General features: G+C 36.3%; 1 protein-coding gene and 1 non-coding gene across 3 annotated transcripts in view; both read left to right on the top strand.

The window, feature by feature from the left end:
• The first annotated feature begins 706 nt into the window (after nt 1-706).
• The window catches only part of DNAH12 (dynein axonemal heavy chain 12), a 177,223-nt gene continuing 157,399 nt past the window's right edge, over nt 707-20,530 (top strand). Inside the window, exons 1-6 of one of the 2 annotated variants that reach the window (XM_043443266.1) lie at nt 707-810; nt 1,462-1,662; nt 10,058-10,139; nt 10,333-10,359; nt 18,904-19,093; nt 19,937-20,009. In XM_043443266.1, coding sequence (XP_043299201.1) covers nt 1,493-1,662; nt 10,058-10,139; nt 10,333-10,359; nt 18,904-19,093; nt 19,937-20,009 — 542 coding nt within the window. In that variant the 5' untranslated portion in view covers nt 707-810; nt 1,462-1,492. Of the gene's footprint in view, nt 811-1,459; nt 1,663-10,057; nt 10,140-10,332; nt 10,360-18,903; nt 19,094-19,936; nt 20,010-20,530 lie in introns of those variants that run through there. The other variant, XM_043443267.1, reaches the window with a different exon arrangement.
• Nucleotides 7,555-7,661, top strand: LOC122425193. The gene has a single exon (XR_006264743.1). It is a non-coding gene; the product is annotated as a U6 spliceosomal RNA (small nuclear RNA).

The raw sequence follows: 20,530 nt of genomic DNA, 5'->3' as shown, positions 1-20,530 counted from the left end.
TTCATTCACTGACTTAAATGATGCTTTTTAGAGGAACTATTGTGTGCCAGTATAGGCTGTACTCTCATTTAAAAAATGAAATTCTTTACATGCTCACTGGCACATAGAAGATGCTCAAATATTTATTGAATGACTATGCCATCAATACACCACTAGATTTTATTCATCTACCGATTTTATTTATCCTCATGGTATTTGTGTAGGCTATCATCACTTAGATGGAATATCCATTGTGCAGTCTCAAATAGCAACGTTTCACGTTTCTCTCTCCACGCATATTCAAATAATGTGCACACTTTTTCTGCCAAGAATTTCCTGAAGGAAAAGTGCGGTCTAAACAAATAGCAAATAGAGAAAGAAGATAAATTAAATTCTTGATTAGTTATAATATTTACAGGGAAGTCGCTATGGGACACTTGAAGACTTGCTCCTCCTTGACAGTGAGTGTTTTACATAAATCTGTTTTCCAGCAATTCCACCGCCCCTTCCAAGGGAAGGCAGTTAAGTAAAAAATCTCATTCACCCACCTTCCATTTACTCGAGTAATGAATTATTGTTATGATAATCCTAATCTGTCGCAGCTCAGCAACTGCCTCTCCAGGCAACATTTACCCTTCTATCCAGTTGCGACCGCGACGGTTTCCATGGCGACAACTTTGTTTCTACGCGGCGACTGCCCAGCTCGGCAGGAGCCTGTGGGGTTCCAGACGTTTCACTCATCGTTTTCTTTTTTCCTTTCACCATTGGAGAAATTCTCTGAACGTTTCCCTCTTACCCGAACAGCCGGAAGAAGTGAAAGCAATCAGACAGGTACTTTCTTGTCCTCAACTTTTCTCTTCACCCTCCTCCCAGGGCAGGAGATTTTGAATTGGATACCCGCCCAAATCGTCTCTTTTTCAAGGCAGGATTCCCCGAGTTTTGTGGGCATCCTCGGCAAATATAGTTGCTATCACAGTTCATTGTTCAGCACTTATATGACATTTCTGATTTCTTAGGCATTTAGTATGCCTATGTTTTGCTTGATCATAGTGTTGCTTTCTAGGAAGGAGGAAAAGCTAAGATAAAATACTGATGTTTAAAAATATTAACGATGTAAAGTGTCAGCTTTTGGGGGAAAGGGATTATACCTCGACTGCTGGATTTTGTTGTTGTGATTTGCATTTTAGGGAAAATTTGAACTCAAAATTTCAGAACTGTAAGGGTATTTAGAGAGCATCTAATCCAGTTCCCTAATTTCATCCATGAGGAAGCCCTCACTCACAGCAAGTGACAGCTTCATTTCTTTACAGCAGGGAATGGTGGGACTCTAACAGGAATCTCTACCCATTTATCTCAGCTGCCATTCTTGGGAGGAAGATATAAAGAGACCTAGAACTTTTGATAGTGATATGTAAGATATGTAATAAATAGATCAAGACTAGCTTTTACAATAATGACTTTATGGACTTTTTCTCTTCACAGTACAGAGTATTTTAATCTTTAGGGGACCAAGATGTCAGATCCAAACAAAGCTGCCATTGCAGCAGAAAAAGAGGCTCTGAACTTGAAGTTACCTCCCATTGTTCGTCCCTCTGAAGACATAGGTGTTGACACACCAGCACAAAGTAAGTTGCTGAGTTACAGAAGATCCAAGGAGCAGCAGAAGACAATTAATCAGTTAGTGTAAGTAGCATATTAGTAAATAATCCTTGTTTGGAATTTGAGTGAAATAATCAGTGTGTGCACACTCATAAAACGTCTTAACTATTTCAGTTGTTCATGAGCAAAATACCGTCATCAAATTCAATTAGGAAAACAATTGAAAAAGTAATAGTAATGAGCATGAATGTTGTACAGCGCTTACAGTGTTTATTCTAAGCATTGTTTTTATTGTTTTACTTATACTTCTCACAACAGCCCTATAAGATGGGTACTGTTGTTACCGCTATTTGTAGATGAGTGAACCGAGGCGCAGAGAAGTAACTTGCCCGAAGGCCTCACAACTTGGGTTTGGACCCAGACAGTCTAGTCCTAGAGTTCACATACTTTGAACACCACACTATTCCTCCTCATGATATATGATAACCATATTGGTCCCTGAAAGTAAAAACAAGTAACTGGGCCTCTACAAATAGCATTGCCCTTGAGCAAACACTTAGTAAAAAATGTTGAAACTACTTGTACTTAACATTTTTTTCTATACAGAAGAAAATAGAGTCTAAAATCCTGCCCTTTCCCCTCCAATTTAGTGGAAATTAAAACTAATTTAGGGATTTCCCTGGTCTTCCAGTGGTTGAGAATTCGCCTGCCAATGCAGGGGACATGGGTTTGATCCCTCGTCTGGGAAGATTTCACATGTTGCAGGGCAACTAGGCCTGTGTGCCACAAGTACTAAGCCCACTCACCAAAACTAGTGAAGCTCACGAGCTCTTCTCTTTAACAAGAGAAGCCACCACAACTAGAAGCTCACGTACCACAACTAGAGAAAACTTGGGCATGGCAACGAAGACCCAGCGCAGCCAAAAAACAAACTAACAAAAAACACATCTAATGTAGGCACCAGCTACCAAAGGCTGTGATAAGGATGGTTGAGTCAATTCAGCGTTTACTGAGAATTCCCTAGGTACCTGACTCTGCTGGGCTCTGGGAATAAATAAGAAAAAGTCGTTGAACTCACCTGTCAGATTTAAGCTTAACACTGAAATATAAAACAGGGAATTTCTCTCTGGTGGATTTCTGCTTATCCTTCTGAATTCTCTTTCCCTTTTTGGTCTGCCTCCTTTATATATATTTTCACAACTGACTACGTTTTTCTCTCTGTTATTGTTATGATCATTTTGTTGCTAGTTAAAATAAGTTAGGGGCTTCCCTGATGGTTCAACAGATAAAGAATCTGCCTGCAGCACAGGAGACACAGAAGGCTCAAGTTTGATCCCTGGGTCTGGAAGATCCCCTGGAGGAGGGCATGGCAACTCACTCCAGTATTCTTGCCGGGAAAATCCCACGGACAGAGGAGCCTGGTGGGTTACAGTCCATGGTGCAAGAGTGGGCTACAGTCGATGGTACTAGAGTTGAACACAACTTAGCAACTAAACCACCACTGCATTAGTCATATAACTTCTTTAGAATTACATTTTTATTAGTCAGTCAACCTTCTAATCATATTTAAATCCAAATGTATAAGGTATATTAATGGTAGTATAGATTTGTTAGATACCTTTTACCCCTTTCATGTCTAAGACTCTGATCAATGTTTCAGTAGACTTAGACTAGAGAAAAAAGGAGTTCCTTAGGAGTTACATGTTGTTCTTGCTCCAGAACCTTCCATAATCTCGAGAGTGTCATATTGAACCACTTGAAGTTCCATAAATATATTATATTTTTTACATTTAGTGAAAAAAGAATTTCACAGTTGCTTCCTCACATTTTATTCACTGAAGATTATTTTTCTGCCTGAATACTTATACTGTTTATTCAAGGCTTAGGTTTTGAATTACCTTCTCTGGAAATCCTTCTCCTAATCCTTTTTGTGCAGCTTTAACCCTTTCTATAATACATATTTCTCTTACATATGTTTAACAGATATTAAGTATTTACTGTTTCACAGACACTGTGCTTGTTACTAGAAAGACCATCGAGAACACAACATAAAGGACTGTAGTCTTTTCAGAAGCTTATATTCTGGTGGGAGGCGGCAGATAGTAAACACAATAAAAGCAAAAAATAAAAAGATTATATTAATCCTTTAGATGGTGATAGATACTGTGAAGAAATAAAACAGTGGGATAGAGAAGGTGTTTCTAGGAACATTGCAGGTAACTCCTGTGGGCATGATATTTAGAGATTTTAAGAGTAAGAAGCTTGTCATTTAAATAAACATGGGAACACCACTCCAGCAAAGGGGATAGCAAGCATGAAAGCCCTGAAATGGGAATGATTGCAGTGTGTTTTAGGAACTGACAGATTGTCAGTGGCACTAGAGTATCAGGGACCTGGGGAGAGTAGAAATCAGGTGAGGTCTGTGGATAGAGTTCCAGGATAAAATGGGATATACGGAGACCTGGGCAAAACTGGGTCCCCTGCTGGGAGCAGGTCCTGGGAACACTTGACTGAGCAAAGATAGAAAATTATTTTGTAGCTTTCCAGATTTCCCAGGGATGAGCCACTTCTTCCTTGGCCACCGCCTCCCTCTTGATTCAGACCAACCTTTCTCTTCTTTACCACACGTAGTCTCTCACACAGTCCTTTGAAATAATCCAGTTTTATTTATCTGCTCTTGATTGTTAACACAAAAAGGAAAAACAGGGAGTGAAAAGGCTCCTTCTTGTATTCTTCTCAGCTCTTTTTTATTGATTATTTATAGCAGAAGGAGAAAACATACTCCAGAAAATTATTGCTATATTAAAGAGTGGTATTTATATATAAAGAGCTCAAGGAAGTTAGACATATTTATGTTGAGATTGTTACAGTGCAAGGTAGCTAGTGCCAACTGGCATATCAAAGGATAAGGCAAATTCCTTGAAAGTATTGATTACTGAGAGCAAGGCTGCTCAGGGAGATAGTGACAGATAAAGGGAAGTCTGGCCTGGGCCTTGACAATTAACAAAGAAAATAGGAAGAAGGATATTCCAAGTATGTTTTCTACTCCATGTGAGAAAGCCTTTGGAATTTAATTTAGTCAGGCTTCATAAGACTCAACAGGGAAATGAAGCTACTCAAGAAATCTAATTCAGTCTTACACTGTTTTAATAAATGAAGAATGTCTAGAATGTGGAAGAGAAAAATTTTCACTCTGCACTGGTCAAGCAACATCTTGAATTCTTGGCTTATATTTTAAGAGGGACATTGATAAACCATCATAGCTACTGAGGAGAGTGAGAAGTCTTGAAACTGCCTAATTTGAAGGGAACTGACTTGTTTAGTGGGGAAGAGTATAGACTCTGGCATTAGACAGGCCTGAATTCATATCCCATCTCCGCAGCTTATTAGCAATGTAAATTTGGCAAGTCAGTAACTTTACTTTTCTTATTCTCCCTATCTGTAAGATGGGAATATAGTGGTTGTCTTATAGGGTTTCTGTGAGAGTTAAATGAAATCCACTCTTATAAAGATCTTAAATCAGGGTCTGTTGTTGTTCAGTCGTTAGGTTGTGTCCGACTTTTTGCGGCCCCACAGACTGCAGCACGCCAGGCTTCCCTGTCCTTCACTGCCTCCAAGTTTGCTCAAATTCATGAGTCGGTGATGCTGTCTAACCATCTCATCCTCTGCCACCTTCTTCTTTTGCCTTCAATCTTTCCCAGCATCAGAGTCTTTTCCAGTGAGTCGGCTCTTCACATCAGGTGACCAAAGTATTGGAGCTTCAGCTTCAGCATCAGTCCTTCCAGTGAATAATCAGGGTTGATTGCATTTAGGATTGACTGGTTTGATCTCCTTTCTGTCCTAGGAACTCTCAGGAGTCTTCTCCAGCACCAAAATTTGAAAGCATCAATTCTTCAGCACACAGACTTCTTTATGGTCCAACTGTCACATCTGTACATGACTACTGGAAAAACCATAGCTTTGACTATACAGACCTCTGTCAGCAAAGTGATGCCTCTGCTATTTAATATGCTGTCTAGGTTTGTCATAGCTCTTTTTCCAAGGAGCAAGCGTCTTTTAATTTCATGGCTGCAGTCACTGTCTGCAGTGATTTTGGAGCCCAAGAAAATGAAATCTGTCACTGTTTCTACTTTTTCCCCATCTATTTGCCATGAAGTGATGGGACTGGATGCCATGATATTAGTTTTCTTAATGTGTTGAGTTTTAAGCCATCTTTTTCACTCACCTCTTTCACCCTCATCAAGACACTCTTTAGTTCCTCTTCACTTTCTGCCATGAGAGTAGTATCATCTGCGTATCTGAGGTTGTTGATATTTCTCTCAGAAGTCTTGGTTCCAGCTTGTGATTTATCCAACCTGGCATTTCACATGATATACTCTGTATATAAGTTAAATAATCAGGGTGACGATATACAGCCTTGATGTACTCCTTTCCCAGTTTTGACCCAGTCCTTTGTTCCATGTCTGGTTTTAACTGTTGCTTCTTGATCTGTATACAGGTTTCTCAGGAGGCAGGTATGGTGGTCTGGTATTCCCATCTCTTTAAGAATTTTCCATAGTTAGTGGTGATCCACACAGTTAAAGTCTTTAGCACAGTCAATGAAGCCAATGCCTAGGATGTGATAAACTCATCATAAATGGTAACTTATTGACAGGAATGGTCAAAGGAACTGAATAGGTATCGCTAAGTTTGGGAGGGGTAATATAGAAGAGGAATGTGATTTTTTTTTTGTATATATAGCTCCAGAGTATAGAAGTTAAAAGCATACAGCTAAATACAAGAAATTTGTTTCTAAGAATATGGCAATAAGTTGGGCTACCTTAGAAAATGATGAATATCATCTCCCTTCAATCATCCTGGGGTACAGTTTGATATTTTTGAGAGTATTCACACAGCAAATAAGGTACTGAACTAGACATGTGGAATCTTTCCCAAATCCACTATTCTGATCATCCATTCAACAGGTATTTATTGACCTTGATGGACACTAAGTGGTGTGGATAGAGCCGTGAACAGAACAGATATTTGTCTATGGCGTTTACTAGTTTCGGCTTATGTGGTTCTGGTGGTCACCCTTTCCTTCAATTTCTGGTTCTCCTTTTGCCTCTGACCATGACTGCTCTGCCATCTTGAATTGTTCTTCATCATCCCTGTCATGCTTGACATCCCCCAGTCTTCTTACTTGGGTCTCTTTTCTTTTCCTCGTATACTTTCTGCTTTGGCCCTCTCTTCTAGTGTATTTAGCCTTTATAAACTGGCAGATTTGTCTTCCTAAATATGTTCTGATGCTTTAAAAGAAAATCTCAGTAACTCCCCATTGCCTACTAAATTAAAAAGCTTGCTATTTGATACTCTTAGCTAGATATTCCAATCCACTTCTGCAAACTTATCTTCATCTGTTCCATAACTTCTGGGCAGATTGGACAACTCCTTATTCTCAGCTTTTGCCTTTGATTGATGCCTTGTCTCCCTGTTTCTTAGGGTCTTTGTCTGCTCAGATCTACCTGCCCAAGAAAACTGCATCACCTATGATCCTCTTCTTCATTTCAAGCTTATAGCAAATGCTAACTGGTTCACATAACCCTCAGAGATGCCTTCTGGTAGAGTGAACTTGTCCCTCCTCTGAACCATCAGTGTCTCATACCTCCCCCCCCGCCCATACTTTTTATATGGTGTCCTGATTTTATCCTCCCACCCTTTCAGCTTGTAAATTTCTTGAAATTTCTCACTGCAATATTTTAATAAGGCCTAGTAGGATATCTTGCATATATAAACATTCAGTAAGTATCTATTTGGTGACAGATGAATGGATTATATGATAATATAATTTCATTTAAAGAAGTTATATTTTATGAATAATAAATTATTACATTCAAAACTGTTTATTGAGCACCTATTATGTGCCAGGGATCAAGACCATCTCCAAGAAAAAGAAATGCAAAAAGGCAAAACGGGTGCTCGCTTCGGCAGCACATAGTGCTCGCTTCGGCAGCACATATACTAAAGTTGGAGCGATGCAGAGAAGATTAGCATGGCCCCTGCGCAAGGATGACACGCAAATTCGTGAAGCGTTCCATATAAAAAAAAAAAAAAAAAAAAAAAAAAAAAAAAAAAACGGTTGTCTGAGAGGCCTTACAAATAGCTGTGAAAAGAAGAGAAGCAAAAGGCAAAGGAGAAAAGGAAAGATATGTCCATTTGAATGCAGAGTTCCAAAGAATAGCAAGGAGAGATAAGAAAGCCTTCCTCAGTGATCAGTGCAAAGAAATAGAGGAAGACAATAGAATGGGAAAGACGAGAGCTCTCTTCAAGAAAATTAGAACTACAAAGGGAATGTTCCATGCAAAGATGGGCACAATGAAGGACAGAAATGGTAGGGACCTAACAGAAGCAGAAGATATTAAGAAAAGGTGGTAAGAATACACAAAAGATCTATACAAAAAAGATCTTAATGACCCAGATAATCACGATGGTATGATCACTCACTTAGAACAAGACATCCTGGAATGCGAAGTCAAGTAGGCCTTAGGAAGCATCACTCCAAACAAAGCTAGTGGAGGTGATGGAATTCCAGTTGAGCTATTTCAAATCCTAAAAGATGATGTTGTGAAAGTGTTACACTCAATATGCCAGCAAATTTGGAAAACTCAGCAATGGCCACCGGACTGGAAAAAGTCAGTTTTCATTCCAATCCCAAAGAAAGGCAATGCCAGAGAATGTTCAAACTACTGCACAATTGCACTCACCTCACATGCTAGCAAAGTATTGCTCAAAATTCTCCAAGCCAGGCTTCAGCAGTTCACGAACTGTGAACTTCCAGATATTCAAGCTGGATTTAGAAAAGGCAGAGGAATCAGAGATCAAATTGCCGACATCCATTGAATCATTGAAAAAGCAAGAGAGTTCCAGAAAAACATCTACTTCTGTTTTGTTGACTCTGCCAAAGCCTTTGACTGTGTGGATCACAATAAACTGTGGAAAATTCTTCAAGAGATGGGAATACCAGACCTGCTTCCTGAGGAATCTGTATGCAGGTCAGGAAGCAACAGTTAGAACTGGACATGAAGCAACAGACTAGTTCCAAATAGGGAAAGGAGTACGTCAAGGCTGTATATTGTCACCCTGCATATTTAACTTACATGCAGAGTATATCACGCAAAAAGCCAGGCTGGATGAAGCACAAACTGGAATCAAGGTTGCCAGGAGAAATATCAATAACCTCAGATATGCAGATGACACCACCCTCATGGCAGAAAGCAAGGAAGAACTAAAGAGCCTCTTGATGAAAGTGAAAGGGGAGAGTGAAAAAGTTGGCTTAAAGCTCAACATTCAGAAAACTAAGATCATGGCATCTGGTTCCATCACTTCATGGCAAATAGATGGGGAAATAGCTACAGACTATTTTTGGGGGCTCCCAAATCACTGCAGATGGTTAGACCACAGCCATGAAATTAAAAGATGCTTGTTCCTTGGAAGAAAAGTTATGACCAACCTAGACAGCATATTAAAAAGCAGAGACATTACTTTGCCAACAAAGGTCTGTCTAGTCAATGCTCTAGTTTTTCCAGTAATCATCTATGGATGTGAGACTGGATTATAAAGAAAGCTGAGCACCGAAGAATTGATGCTTTTGAACTGTAGTGTTAGAGAAGACTCTTGAGAGTCCCTTGGACTGCAAGGAGATCCAACCAGTCAAATCTAAAGGAAATCAGTCCTGAATATTCACTGGAAGGACTGATGCTGAAGCTGAAACTCCAATATTTTGACCACCTGATGCAAAGAACTGACTCATTTGAAAAGACCCTGATGCTGGGAAAGATTGAAGGCAGGAGGAGAAGGGGATGACAGAGGATGAGATGGTTGGAAGGCATCACCGATTCAACGGACATGAGTTTGAGTAAACTCCAGGAGTTGGTGATGGGACAGGGAGGCCTGACGTGCTGCATTCCATGGGATCGCAGAGAGTCGGACATGACTGAGCGACTGAACTGACTGATTATGTGCAAATACTATTCTGGGTATTGAGGATAAGGGAATGAATAGTACACATAACAATAAAACACATAATACATCAAATGGTGCTAAGTAGTATGAAGCAGGGAAAGTGAGGATAAAAGGGATGGATAGTGAAGGACGTGCTACTTAGTATAAAGGGTAAGGGAAATCTCTGACAGGGTGACGTTTGAATAGAGATAATACATATAAGGGCCCATATCAGATTAACTTAAAAATTGTGATGTTATAAATGAAAATTATGGGCTATTATTTATAGTCTCCTTTTATATTACACATGAATAATATGAAAATTAAGGACTCATTGATAATGGTAATTAAGATTTATTTTTTATAGAAATTTAAGTAAGATAAAGAACTCTTGAATATCTCTCAAGTATAATTGAAAAAATATTCAAATAATAATGTTTTAATATATCTTAATGTTATATTCAAGAGAGTCATACATTTTTCTAACTGTAAATTTCAGAATTGAAGGAGCCAAAAGGAGTTTAGACAGAACACTGGGTAAAAGAACATCTCCATCACCAGAGCCAGATTATCCTCCAACTGTAGGTTTATATTTTCTCTTTAAAAACTGTAATGATATACTATTTTAACTATTGTTTTAAGTCGATCTCAATATAACTAGTGTTTTTAAAGAATAATGCATATATTTAAAACTTTATACTTTTATTAAAAATAGTAAAATTATTTTAAAAACTTTCTTGATTTAATTATATCTTATTTGTTTGCTTTTGACAGATGACCAGTGAAATTAAAAAGAAAGGAGTGAGTTGAATTTTTTATATTTCTTGTTTTGAAAATGTTCAAACTGTTACAAAGTAGTTCCTTCTAAGACCACCTGCTATATTCCATCCTAGAGAAGAAATTTAGAAGCAGATTATTTCCTCTGCCTAGGAGAACAAGCATGTCATGAGACAATGCAGGTTTTACAAGTTACATTCCTGTTGCCATTCATTATTTGAGGATTAATTGTAAATATTTTTTTTGTTCTTATCCCAAAGAAAAAAATATTCAAAGTGGTAGTAATAAAGGAAATGCATTTCCATTTTTATCGTGCTGATACTGATGTAAGGATGTCTGCTTATTTAGAATCTGTTGTGTGCTACATATGCTAGATGATAGAAATTAAAAAAAAAAGACACTGACTGCATGGGTGACAAAGTGGAACCGTGATGTGCTTGTTGGAAAGGTGATAACAAGTAAAATTTATTTAGCAGTAAAGGATATGGAAAGTTATGGAGCTGGTTACACAAAAGAGGAATATATGAAGCATATTCCAAAATGTGGCTGCAGGCTTTCTAAATCCCTTAAATTTCCCTCTTGGGATAGAGGACTAAGGGTACTTTTCTACCAACTGCATATCTTTGGAAGAACCTCATTTTAGCTATTCCAAGTTTTTCTGTCTTTTAAAGTTTTCTTCTCCTCCCTGTGCCTCCCAACTTTTCTAGAGACTTTGGCTGTGGATCTGTCCCTTTACTAGGTTTAAGAACTCTAGTAAAAACAACCCCAAAACATTTATAAATATTTAATGTGAGGCTGGGTGAATGACAAGTTATTTTTGGGTGTATGTGTTTAGCATCCTCATTTTTTCCTCTACAGTTTTTGCCTTTACTGACTTACAATCCAAAGTAGGTAGCTGGGTATAAAATAATCATTCACGCTTAACGCCACTGCTCTTGGCAATCTGGCTTCTAGGAACTTCACCACTTCATCACTGATTTCACTAATGACCACTAGTTGCCAAACGAAAGGATGTTTTTCCAATATTTCTCTCCCTAGACCTCCAGGTAACTTGTTAAAACCTTTTATTTTTACATAATTGAATACCTGTTATCAGTGTAACAGAATAGATGACTCAGAAATAGACACACACAGCTATAAACAATTGTTTCTGACACAAGTGCAAAAAATCAGTTCAATGGAAAAAGGATAATCTTTTCAACAAATGGAGTGGAGCAATTGGACACTCATTAAAAAAAACAATAACAGAAATAAACGACAAAAACCTTCAAACCTCAGCCTAAACTTTGCACCTTGAACAAAAATTAACTAAAAATTGATCATAGATTTAAATGTAAAACAGAACTATTAAGAAAACTTTTAGAAGAATATCTAGGAGTAGGCAAAGAATTCTTAGACATGACATCAAAAACACAGTTCATATTAAGGACCTAAATGTAAGACTGGAAACCATAAAACTCCTAGAAGATAATATAGGCAGAACACTCATTAACATAAATAACATCAATAGGATGTTTAGGATCTATCTTTTAAGGCAAAGAAAGCAAAAGCAAAAATTAACAAATAGGTCCTAATTAAACTTAAAAACTTTTACACAGCAAAACCATCAACAAAATGAAATATTCCTACTGAATGGGATAAAATATTTGCAAATTATATGACTGATAATGTATATAAACAGCTCATACAACTCGATATCAAAAAAACAAACAGCCTGGGACTTCCCTGCTGGTCCAGTGGTTAAGAATCTGCTTTCCAATGCAGGGAACATGAGTTCAATCCCAGGGCCAAGAACTAACTCCCACATGCAGTGGGGCAACTAAGCCCGCATGCCACAGCTAAGACCTGATGCCACCAAATAAACAAATATTTTAAAAAACCTGATTAAAAAATGGGCAGAAGACCTGAATAGATGTTTTTTTCCAAAGAAGAGATACAGATGGCCAATAGGCACATGAAAACATGCTCAACATTTGTTCATTATTCACTCATCAGAGAAATATAAATGAAAACCACAATGAGATATCACATCATACCTGTCAGAATGGCTGTCATTAAAAAGACCACAACCAACCAATGTTGGTGAGGATGTAGAGAAAAGGGAACATTTGTACACTGCTGGTAGGAACATAAATTGGTGTGGCCACTATGGGAAACTGTGACGGTTCTTCAAAAAACTAAAAATAGAACTACCATATGACCCAGCAATTCCATTTCTGAGTATATAGGTAGAGAAAACAAAACACTAAGTCAAAAAGATAAATGCACTCTAATGTTCACAATAGTATTATTTATGATAGCCATGTAAAAGAATGAAAAATTTCCTTTTACAACACCAAGTGAAATAAGTCAAGCAGAGAAAGATAAATATTGTATGTTTTCACTTACATGTGCAATCTAAAGAAATAAAACAAATGAAGGAACATAACAAAACAGAAACAGATACAGAGAACAAACTAGTGGTTGCCAGTGGGGAAAGGAAAGGGAGGAGGAGCAAGATAGGGGTAGATAAGGGTAGATAAGGTAAGATGTACAAAGTACTGTGTATAAAAAAGCTATAAGGATACATTGTACAGCACAGGGAATATTGCTAATATTTTGTTAAAAACTTTAAATGGAGTGTAATCTATAAAAATTTTAATCATTATGTTGTACATCTGAAATTAATATATATTGTAAATCAACTATACCTCAGTTTTAAATAGCACAATCCATGGAAAAACCACTAAATTATATGTCATCATGGAGAAGAAAATGGCAACCCACTCCAGTGTTCTTGCCTGGAGAATTCCATGGACAGAGGAACCTGGCGGGCTACAGTCCATGGGGTTGCAGAGCTGAACACGGCTTAGTGACTAAAACAACATCAACATCTGTCATCAAAATTAAAAACTATTCTACGTGAAAGACTGTTAAGAAGATGAAAAAAACATGCTACATACTGCAGTAACTTTTTGACAAATCACATATCCAACAAAGGATTTGAATTTAAAATATTTAAGAACTCTCAAAACTCAACAGTATAAAAATAATCCAATTAGAAAATGAATAAAAGACATGGATAGACATTTTACCAAAGAGGATATATGGATGGCAAATAAGCACACCAAATGCTCAATAGCATTAACTATTAGGGAAATGTAAATTAAAATTATGACAAGTTAATCACTACATACCCATTAGAATGGCTAAAAAAGAAATAGTGACAATTCTAGCTGACTTTTGACACTGCTCAATATTTGTTTCTTTAAAATGCCCTTATACTTATTTTTCTGGTTCTCTAAATATTGTTTCTCTGTCATCTTCATGGGTTTCTCTTCCTTGTCTGACTGTGGCTTGCTATTCTTTCCTTGAATCTTCCTCGATGATTCTCTTCTTTTCTGATTTCAAGTACCTTTTTTATTTTGATGACTCCCATAGATTTTGATGCACAAATACCTCAAATTCAACATGTCAGAAAAAATGAACTAATCAGTTTCTTAGAAGAAACTGATTCCTCTTTATTCTTTATTCTAATTATCACTATTTATCCAGTCACTCATGCTTGAAGCACCAGTGTCTTAACTTCTTTTTCCACCTTTCCCACTGCCCACCTGCCATATAATTAGTCTCTGAATGCTATGAATATTTTTTCCAATTAGTCCTCTTCTTGCCCTAGCCTTAGATTGGGCCTCCATCTTTTGCCTTGACTATAGCAGCCATCAATGGCTTCCCGTAACGTATAGAATTAATTTGCATGCAAACCTTTCTGTAATGTGACTCCCACCTATTCTCTTGGCTCTCCTCTTGCCACGCTCTCTATCATGTCCTATGCTTCACCAACACGGACTGGCTTATTCATCCTTGGGGAAATATATCATTTCTCACCACACTGCTTTTGCCTGGCACATCCTCTCACCATCCATGCTGCCTTTTACCTGGCTGTCTCTACTTCAGCTCAGTTATCATCTCCAGGAAGTCTACCCTATTCCAATGGGTTTGGATAGATGACTTATTTGCTCCTATTATGTTAATACACTGCTTATTTTTATTATTTTACTTAGCGCATTGTTTTAGATATTCCCTTGATCTTTTTATGCATTACAGTGCTCTATTTTCTAGTTTTGAGGCTAGGAATTGCTTCTGCTTGAACATCTTTGTGTCTTTAACAACTATGTTATTGAGTACCAATAGTGGATACTCAATAAATGCTTGTTGAATTAAAAAATGTAAATAATTATATTCAGTTAAATACAACAAATATTGTAACAGAAGTATGAAGAGATTATAGTGGGGACCTAAAGTAGGAAGTTTTCAAAAGACATTTTGAAGCATGTGGTTTGGTTTCACTTAGAAAAATCGGTATCTCTTTGCTGAAGGAAGAATGTATATTCCAGTTGTAAGCGTCAAATATATGTGTATATATATATATATATATATATATATATATATATATATATATATATTATGGGGTAATTGGTGCTATTTATTGAGATGGCTGAGACTCAGGTCAGAAAACTGAGTTTCTGATCTATTTTCTAATCTGATTAGAAACTAGGAGATCAAGGGATGTCTTTTGATTATGCTGAATATTTCAGAAAGAACTGAGTTCTAGAGACAAAGATTTAAAACACATCAACATATATAACTTATATTTATGGTCATGAGACTAGGTGAAATCACCTAGGGAGAGAGGAAAGAGAAAGAGTGAGGAGAAGATCAGGTTCATAACTAGACAGAGTCAGTCTGTTAAGAGACTGGGGACCACCACAAGACCTTTAAGATCAAGCAGTGTATTAGTGAAATAGACATAGAAAATAACCCTCTAGAAAAAATTTTGAGCAAGCAACTAATTAAAAAATACTTTGTCAATTAGATGAAAAAATGTCCAACCAGGCCATTCCTTAAAAACTTATTATTTTGAAATAATTTCAGATTTATAAAAAATTGTACAACGAGTACAAAGTATTCTCCTGTATATTCACTTGTTCTCATAGTAGTAATATTCTTGCCTGCAACAATGATTACTATGGTGGTTGCCAGATAGTAATTTTCTCACCATTCTTTGTATATTTTTTAGTTGGAATTTTGTATTAAGGAAGAACTTGGTCTTTTTTGTTTCTTCACTCATTCATTTATATAGCAGTATATGGGCTATGGGTTTCCCGGGTGGTGCTAATGGTAAAGAACCTTCCTGCCGATGCAGGGGATGTAAGAGACGTGGGTTCAATACCTGGGTTGGGAAGATCTCCTGGAGAAGGCAATGACTACCCACTCCAGTATTCTTGCCTGGAGAATTCCATGGATAGAGGAGCCTGGTGGCTACAGTCCAAAGGGTTGAAAAGAGTTGGACACAACTGAAGCAACTTAGCATGCCTGGACTATGGAGTCTTATTTTAGCTATTGAATTTAATGTGTTGTTATTGTGGTCTGTTTTGATGTTCAGCTGCCCCAAATTTGGCCACTGGGAGCACATCAAGTTGCCTCTTATGTTCTTTTAGCTTATCCCATCAACACAATAAGATGTTCCAGCCTTATACGGTACTTTTCCTGTTCTAATCCTGAAATCGTCATTTCTCCAAGGATTCTTGAATCTTTTTTAGTAGAGAATGGCATTTAGAAATTGGGGCATAAGTGTAAACTATGTAACTGAGATGTAGTTGCTTCTTGGTTCCTTCAGCAGAAAGAGGCAGGGAATTATTTATCTACATATCTACCCATCCGTCCTTCCCTCTGTCATTTGTCTATCTTGAAAGCCTTGAGTTTATGCTGATGCCTCCTATTCCAATTAAAAATCATAGAGTTCTAGCCGTCCCTCTTTGCAGGGAAAGTTCTAGCCTTTCCCTCTTCGTTTGTTACTCCCTTCTGTCACATTCAGAAACATGAATTTTATGAACCATAATATGTTTACTTATTTTACTAAATTCTGTAATACATGTAAACAGTTTTTAAATTGCCAACTCATGTGAGAAATCTACTCACTGTAGTTCAATATTTGTCTATAGTTTTATGTACTTAGCTTGAAGGCGTATATCAAAATACTGTGTTCAAAAATTAGTTTGGTTAGTTCTACACTCCTTTCAATGTGACTATGTTTTTAATTTGAAATCCATTTAGGTTCATTTGTTTCTTTCTTTTTCATTTTGGCTTTTTACTCTCATCCTTACTGATTTTCTTTATTCATGTTTTTGAGCATGTGAAACACTAGCATATTTTAAAGTCAGAACTGCATCCAAATTTGTACTCAGAGACAAATCCTTCCTCCCTTCTACCCTGTTCCTCCACCCAGTGCTTTCTGTCTGTTAATACCCACTCCCTCTTAAATAACTGATGACATTGATTTCTGGTTTATCCTTTCTGCGTTTAATATTTCATGAAGAAGTAGATAAATGTTCTTATTTTCCTTTTTATCTTACACAAAATGCACCATACTATATTCTTTTGCTTTTTAACTTCACAGTACACCCCAGAAATCACCCCATGTACATTTATAGAGATCTACATTTTCTCCCAGCTTCACTGAGATGTAATCAACGCATAACATTGTGTAAGTTTAAGGCTTAAGATGTGCTCACTTGATTTCCTCATTCTTTTTTACTGCTGCACAGAACACACCAGTGAGTTATTTATTCAGCCACTCTCAAATATTTCTAGCATTCTGTTGCAATGAATAACCTCATGTAAGTGTGTTTTCATATTGTTGGAGGTATATTTTCAATTTCTAGAAGTGGGACTTCTGGATCAATATGCAGTGTAATTAGAAACGGCAAAGTTTCTCTCAAGAAGGTTTGTGCCAGTTTGTGTTCCTACTTGCAACTTGTGAGAGTGCTTGATTCACCATAGTCTTACCACAGATTATAGAGGTCATATTTTTTATTTTTTGTCAGTCTGAAAGGTGACAAATGGTATCTCAATGTAGTTTAAATTTGCTTTCTCTAATTATGAAGATCAAACACCTTTTCATACGGTTAAGAGCCATTTTTGTTAATATTTTTCTTGTGAAATTGTGGTTCATTTCTCCTGTTCATTTTTCTATTTATTTCACCCTTTTATTTAAAACTTAAAAAAAATTGTAGTAAAATACACATAACATAAAATTTACCATCTTAACTATTTTAAAGTATACTGTTCAGCGGTATTAAGTATTTTCACATGGTTGTGCAACCAATCTCCAGAATATTTTCATCTTGCAAAACTGATACTCTACACTCATTAAACATTCCCTATTTCCTTCTCCCCCTAGTCCCTGCCAAGTACCATTCTTTTTTTTTGTTTTATGTACTTAACTACTCTAAATACCTCATGTAAGTAAAATCGTAAGGTATTTTTTGTCATTGGCTTATTTCATTTAGCATAATGTCCTCAAGTTTTACTCATCTCCTGAATTTTTAAGCATTCTTTCCATTTTATTTGAGATATATGTTGCAAATATTTTCTCCCAGATTGTCAGCTCTTTTTGAGCTCTTTTATTATGATGGGTTTTTGCCATGCAAGCATTTTAATTTTATGCAGTCAGAATTTGTTAATTATTTTTTTATTTTCTGCACCTGGAGTTTGAATCATAGTTATGAAGTTTTCCCCTACACTCAAACATAGAAGAATTTTATCAATTTTTTCTAGGCCTTGTATAGTTTTATTGTTTCAGTTAATTCCTAATCTATGTGGAATTTATTCTTCTGTATGTTGGAAGATATCTGTTAAATTAATCTTTTTCCAAATGGCTGACTGGTTGTCCCAGAAATATTTATTAAAATCTTCATCTTTGCTTCAGTGATTGGGATGCTACATTTATTATATGCTACATTTTCCTATGTGTTGTATCTATTTCTGGACTTTCTTTTTTTTGTTTGTTTTTTTCACAGTGGTCTGTCTATTCATGTACCTACATCACACTATTCTCATTAGGGAGACTTTATAGTATATTTTAATGTCTCCTAAGACAAGTTCTTCTTTGTAAATTTTCTTTCTCAGGGATTTCTTGGCTATTCTCACATGTTTATTTTTCCACTTGAACTTTAGGCTCAACTTGTCCAGTTCCTTAAAAATATATGTACTTTTATTGGTATTGCATTAAACTGATTGGGGGACAAATTAAAATTTTTGTGATGTTAAAACATCTTTACCAAGCTCAGGTACTATCTTTCCATTTGTTTATGTCTATTTTTGTCAGACTACTCTTTGTTATAGGAGAATTTATGAAATTATATTATGATGCTATTGTACCAGAATATTATCTCCAAGAGATTGGGGCTTTGTTTACTACTAAATCCTGAGCATTTGGAACAATACCTTTATATTTGTTGAATTATTGAGTATTTGTTAAATGAAGGACTAGTAAGTTAGACAAAGGATCTTTGTTTTGCCTTGAGAACGTGAAGAGTATACTAAAAACATTAGTTTGGAGAGAACTCATCATAAATAAATATATAAAATAGTTTCTTTGTAGGTCATACTTTGGGGTAAAATATTTTTATTCTAAAGGCATGTTATTTTTTATAAGATTTTTATTCCAAAGTGCTACATTTGCACATATATCATTGAAAGGCTACACTATTTAGAACATTTATTTTTTTCTTATTATATTCTCAGTTCAACTATATTTATTTGAAGCAATGTGTAGAGAGTAGTCCGATAGTACCTATTCAGCAGGAATGGCTGGATCACATGTTAATGCTGGTACCTGAGTCTTTGAAGGAAGGGAAAGAACGAGAAAAACTTGTTCAAAGTCTCATAAACGAGGTGTCAAGTGATTTTGAAAAAAGCATGAAGAGATATTTGGGTAAGTTGCATTTAACACACACCAAGCTTGCTTGTTCCCCTGCCTATCCCAATCAAAAGCAGAAATATAAGTAATACACATTATATGTTTAGCTGTATGTATTTTTAGAGTTTTTTTTTTTCTTTTTTTTTTATTATTATTTTTTTTTTCCAGTGGGTTTTGTCATACACTGATATGAATCAGCCATGGATTTACACGTATTCCCAATCCCGATCCCCCCTCCCACCTCCCTCTCCACCCGATTCCTCTGGGTCTTCCCAGTGCACCAGGCCCGAGCACTTGTCTCATGCATCCCACCTGGGATAGAGTTTTTATTTTGAGCCTATAATCTAATCAAATCTTTGTAATTCATGGGCACCATTTCTTTTTTTTTTTTTTATGGGCACCGTTTTTAAGGGCACTTTTTGTGATTTTTAATGTGCTTATTAACTAATACTTTTTAAACTTTTTACTTTGTCTTTATGGTTGTAGTTATGCTACTTATAGGATTGTAAGAAAATATTAGTGTGTTTGGGGAGATTTATTAGAGAAATAACATTTGAAATTTTTAATTGGATTAATTTTTTAAGTTATTATGCCAGTGACCTTGGTATAGATAAGATGAAAATAGTTGAGGACTTATTAAAGCTTTACTGTATTTAAATTCACTTTCAAAGTAGGGCCAAAATAGTACCAAAAGCTTAATTTTCTTTCAAGCAAGGAACTTTTTTCTTATACTCATTTTGATGTATATTAAACTATACTACTCATTATCAAAAGTTGAAACTTTGATTTCAGTTAGTTCTTGCAAAGATTTTCAAGAAGTATTTATCTATCTATAAAATACTGTCTTTTTTTTTTCAGTGAGGAGTGTTCTCGTGAAACCTGATATTAATTGGCTTGAAGATGAAGGTGGCCCTTTACCTGAATCCCCTGTGTGAGTAAATCTTTTAAAAAGCAGTACTGCATCTAGGTTTTGATAATAGACTGAAAATAAACTGATCGATCTTACAGTCAAGGCTAAAATTATGAAGCTCAAAGTGTTTTGAAAACATGTAAAAGAATTGTAATACTGTTTTTTCCCTCCCCTAAATGTATCCTCTACATTGGACTTACCTAGTTGTTGATTATACACTTCTGAGAAACTTTATGGATGTATAACTCAACTTGGTTTTTTACAAGTAAGCTTTGGAGTATGCCAGACAGATTTTTCCATCTCTTCTTCCCAGTCCTACGGACCAAGTTTGTTTATATAGGGTAACTGAGCCAGAGCACAGCGGAAGTTAAGGAACTCATGCATGGCCCATCAGCCTTCCTTATGCACCAATGATCTCTTTATTCTCTCTGAAGATAATGAACTCTCAAGATCTTGATGTATTTTTGTTACATGCTTATCTACTGAGTTTCCTATTGCTGACCACATTTCTCTCTTCTCAATCCCCAGTCTTCTCACTTTGA

Source organism: Cervus canadensis, chromosome 22, assembly GCF_019320065.1.
Source record: "Cervus canadensis isolate Bull #8, Minnesota chromosome 22, ASM1932006v1, whole genome shotgun sequence".
In the NCBI taxonomy this organism is placed as follows: Eukaryota; Metazoa; Chordata; class Mammalia; order Artiodactyla; family Cervidae; genus Cervus; species Cervus canadensis.
Note: the sequence above shows the minus strand (reverse complement) of the source record. Positions and strands in the feature narration are given on the sequence as shown.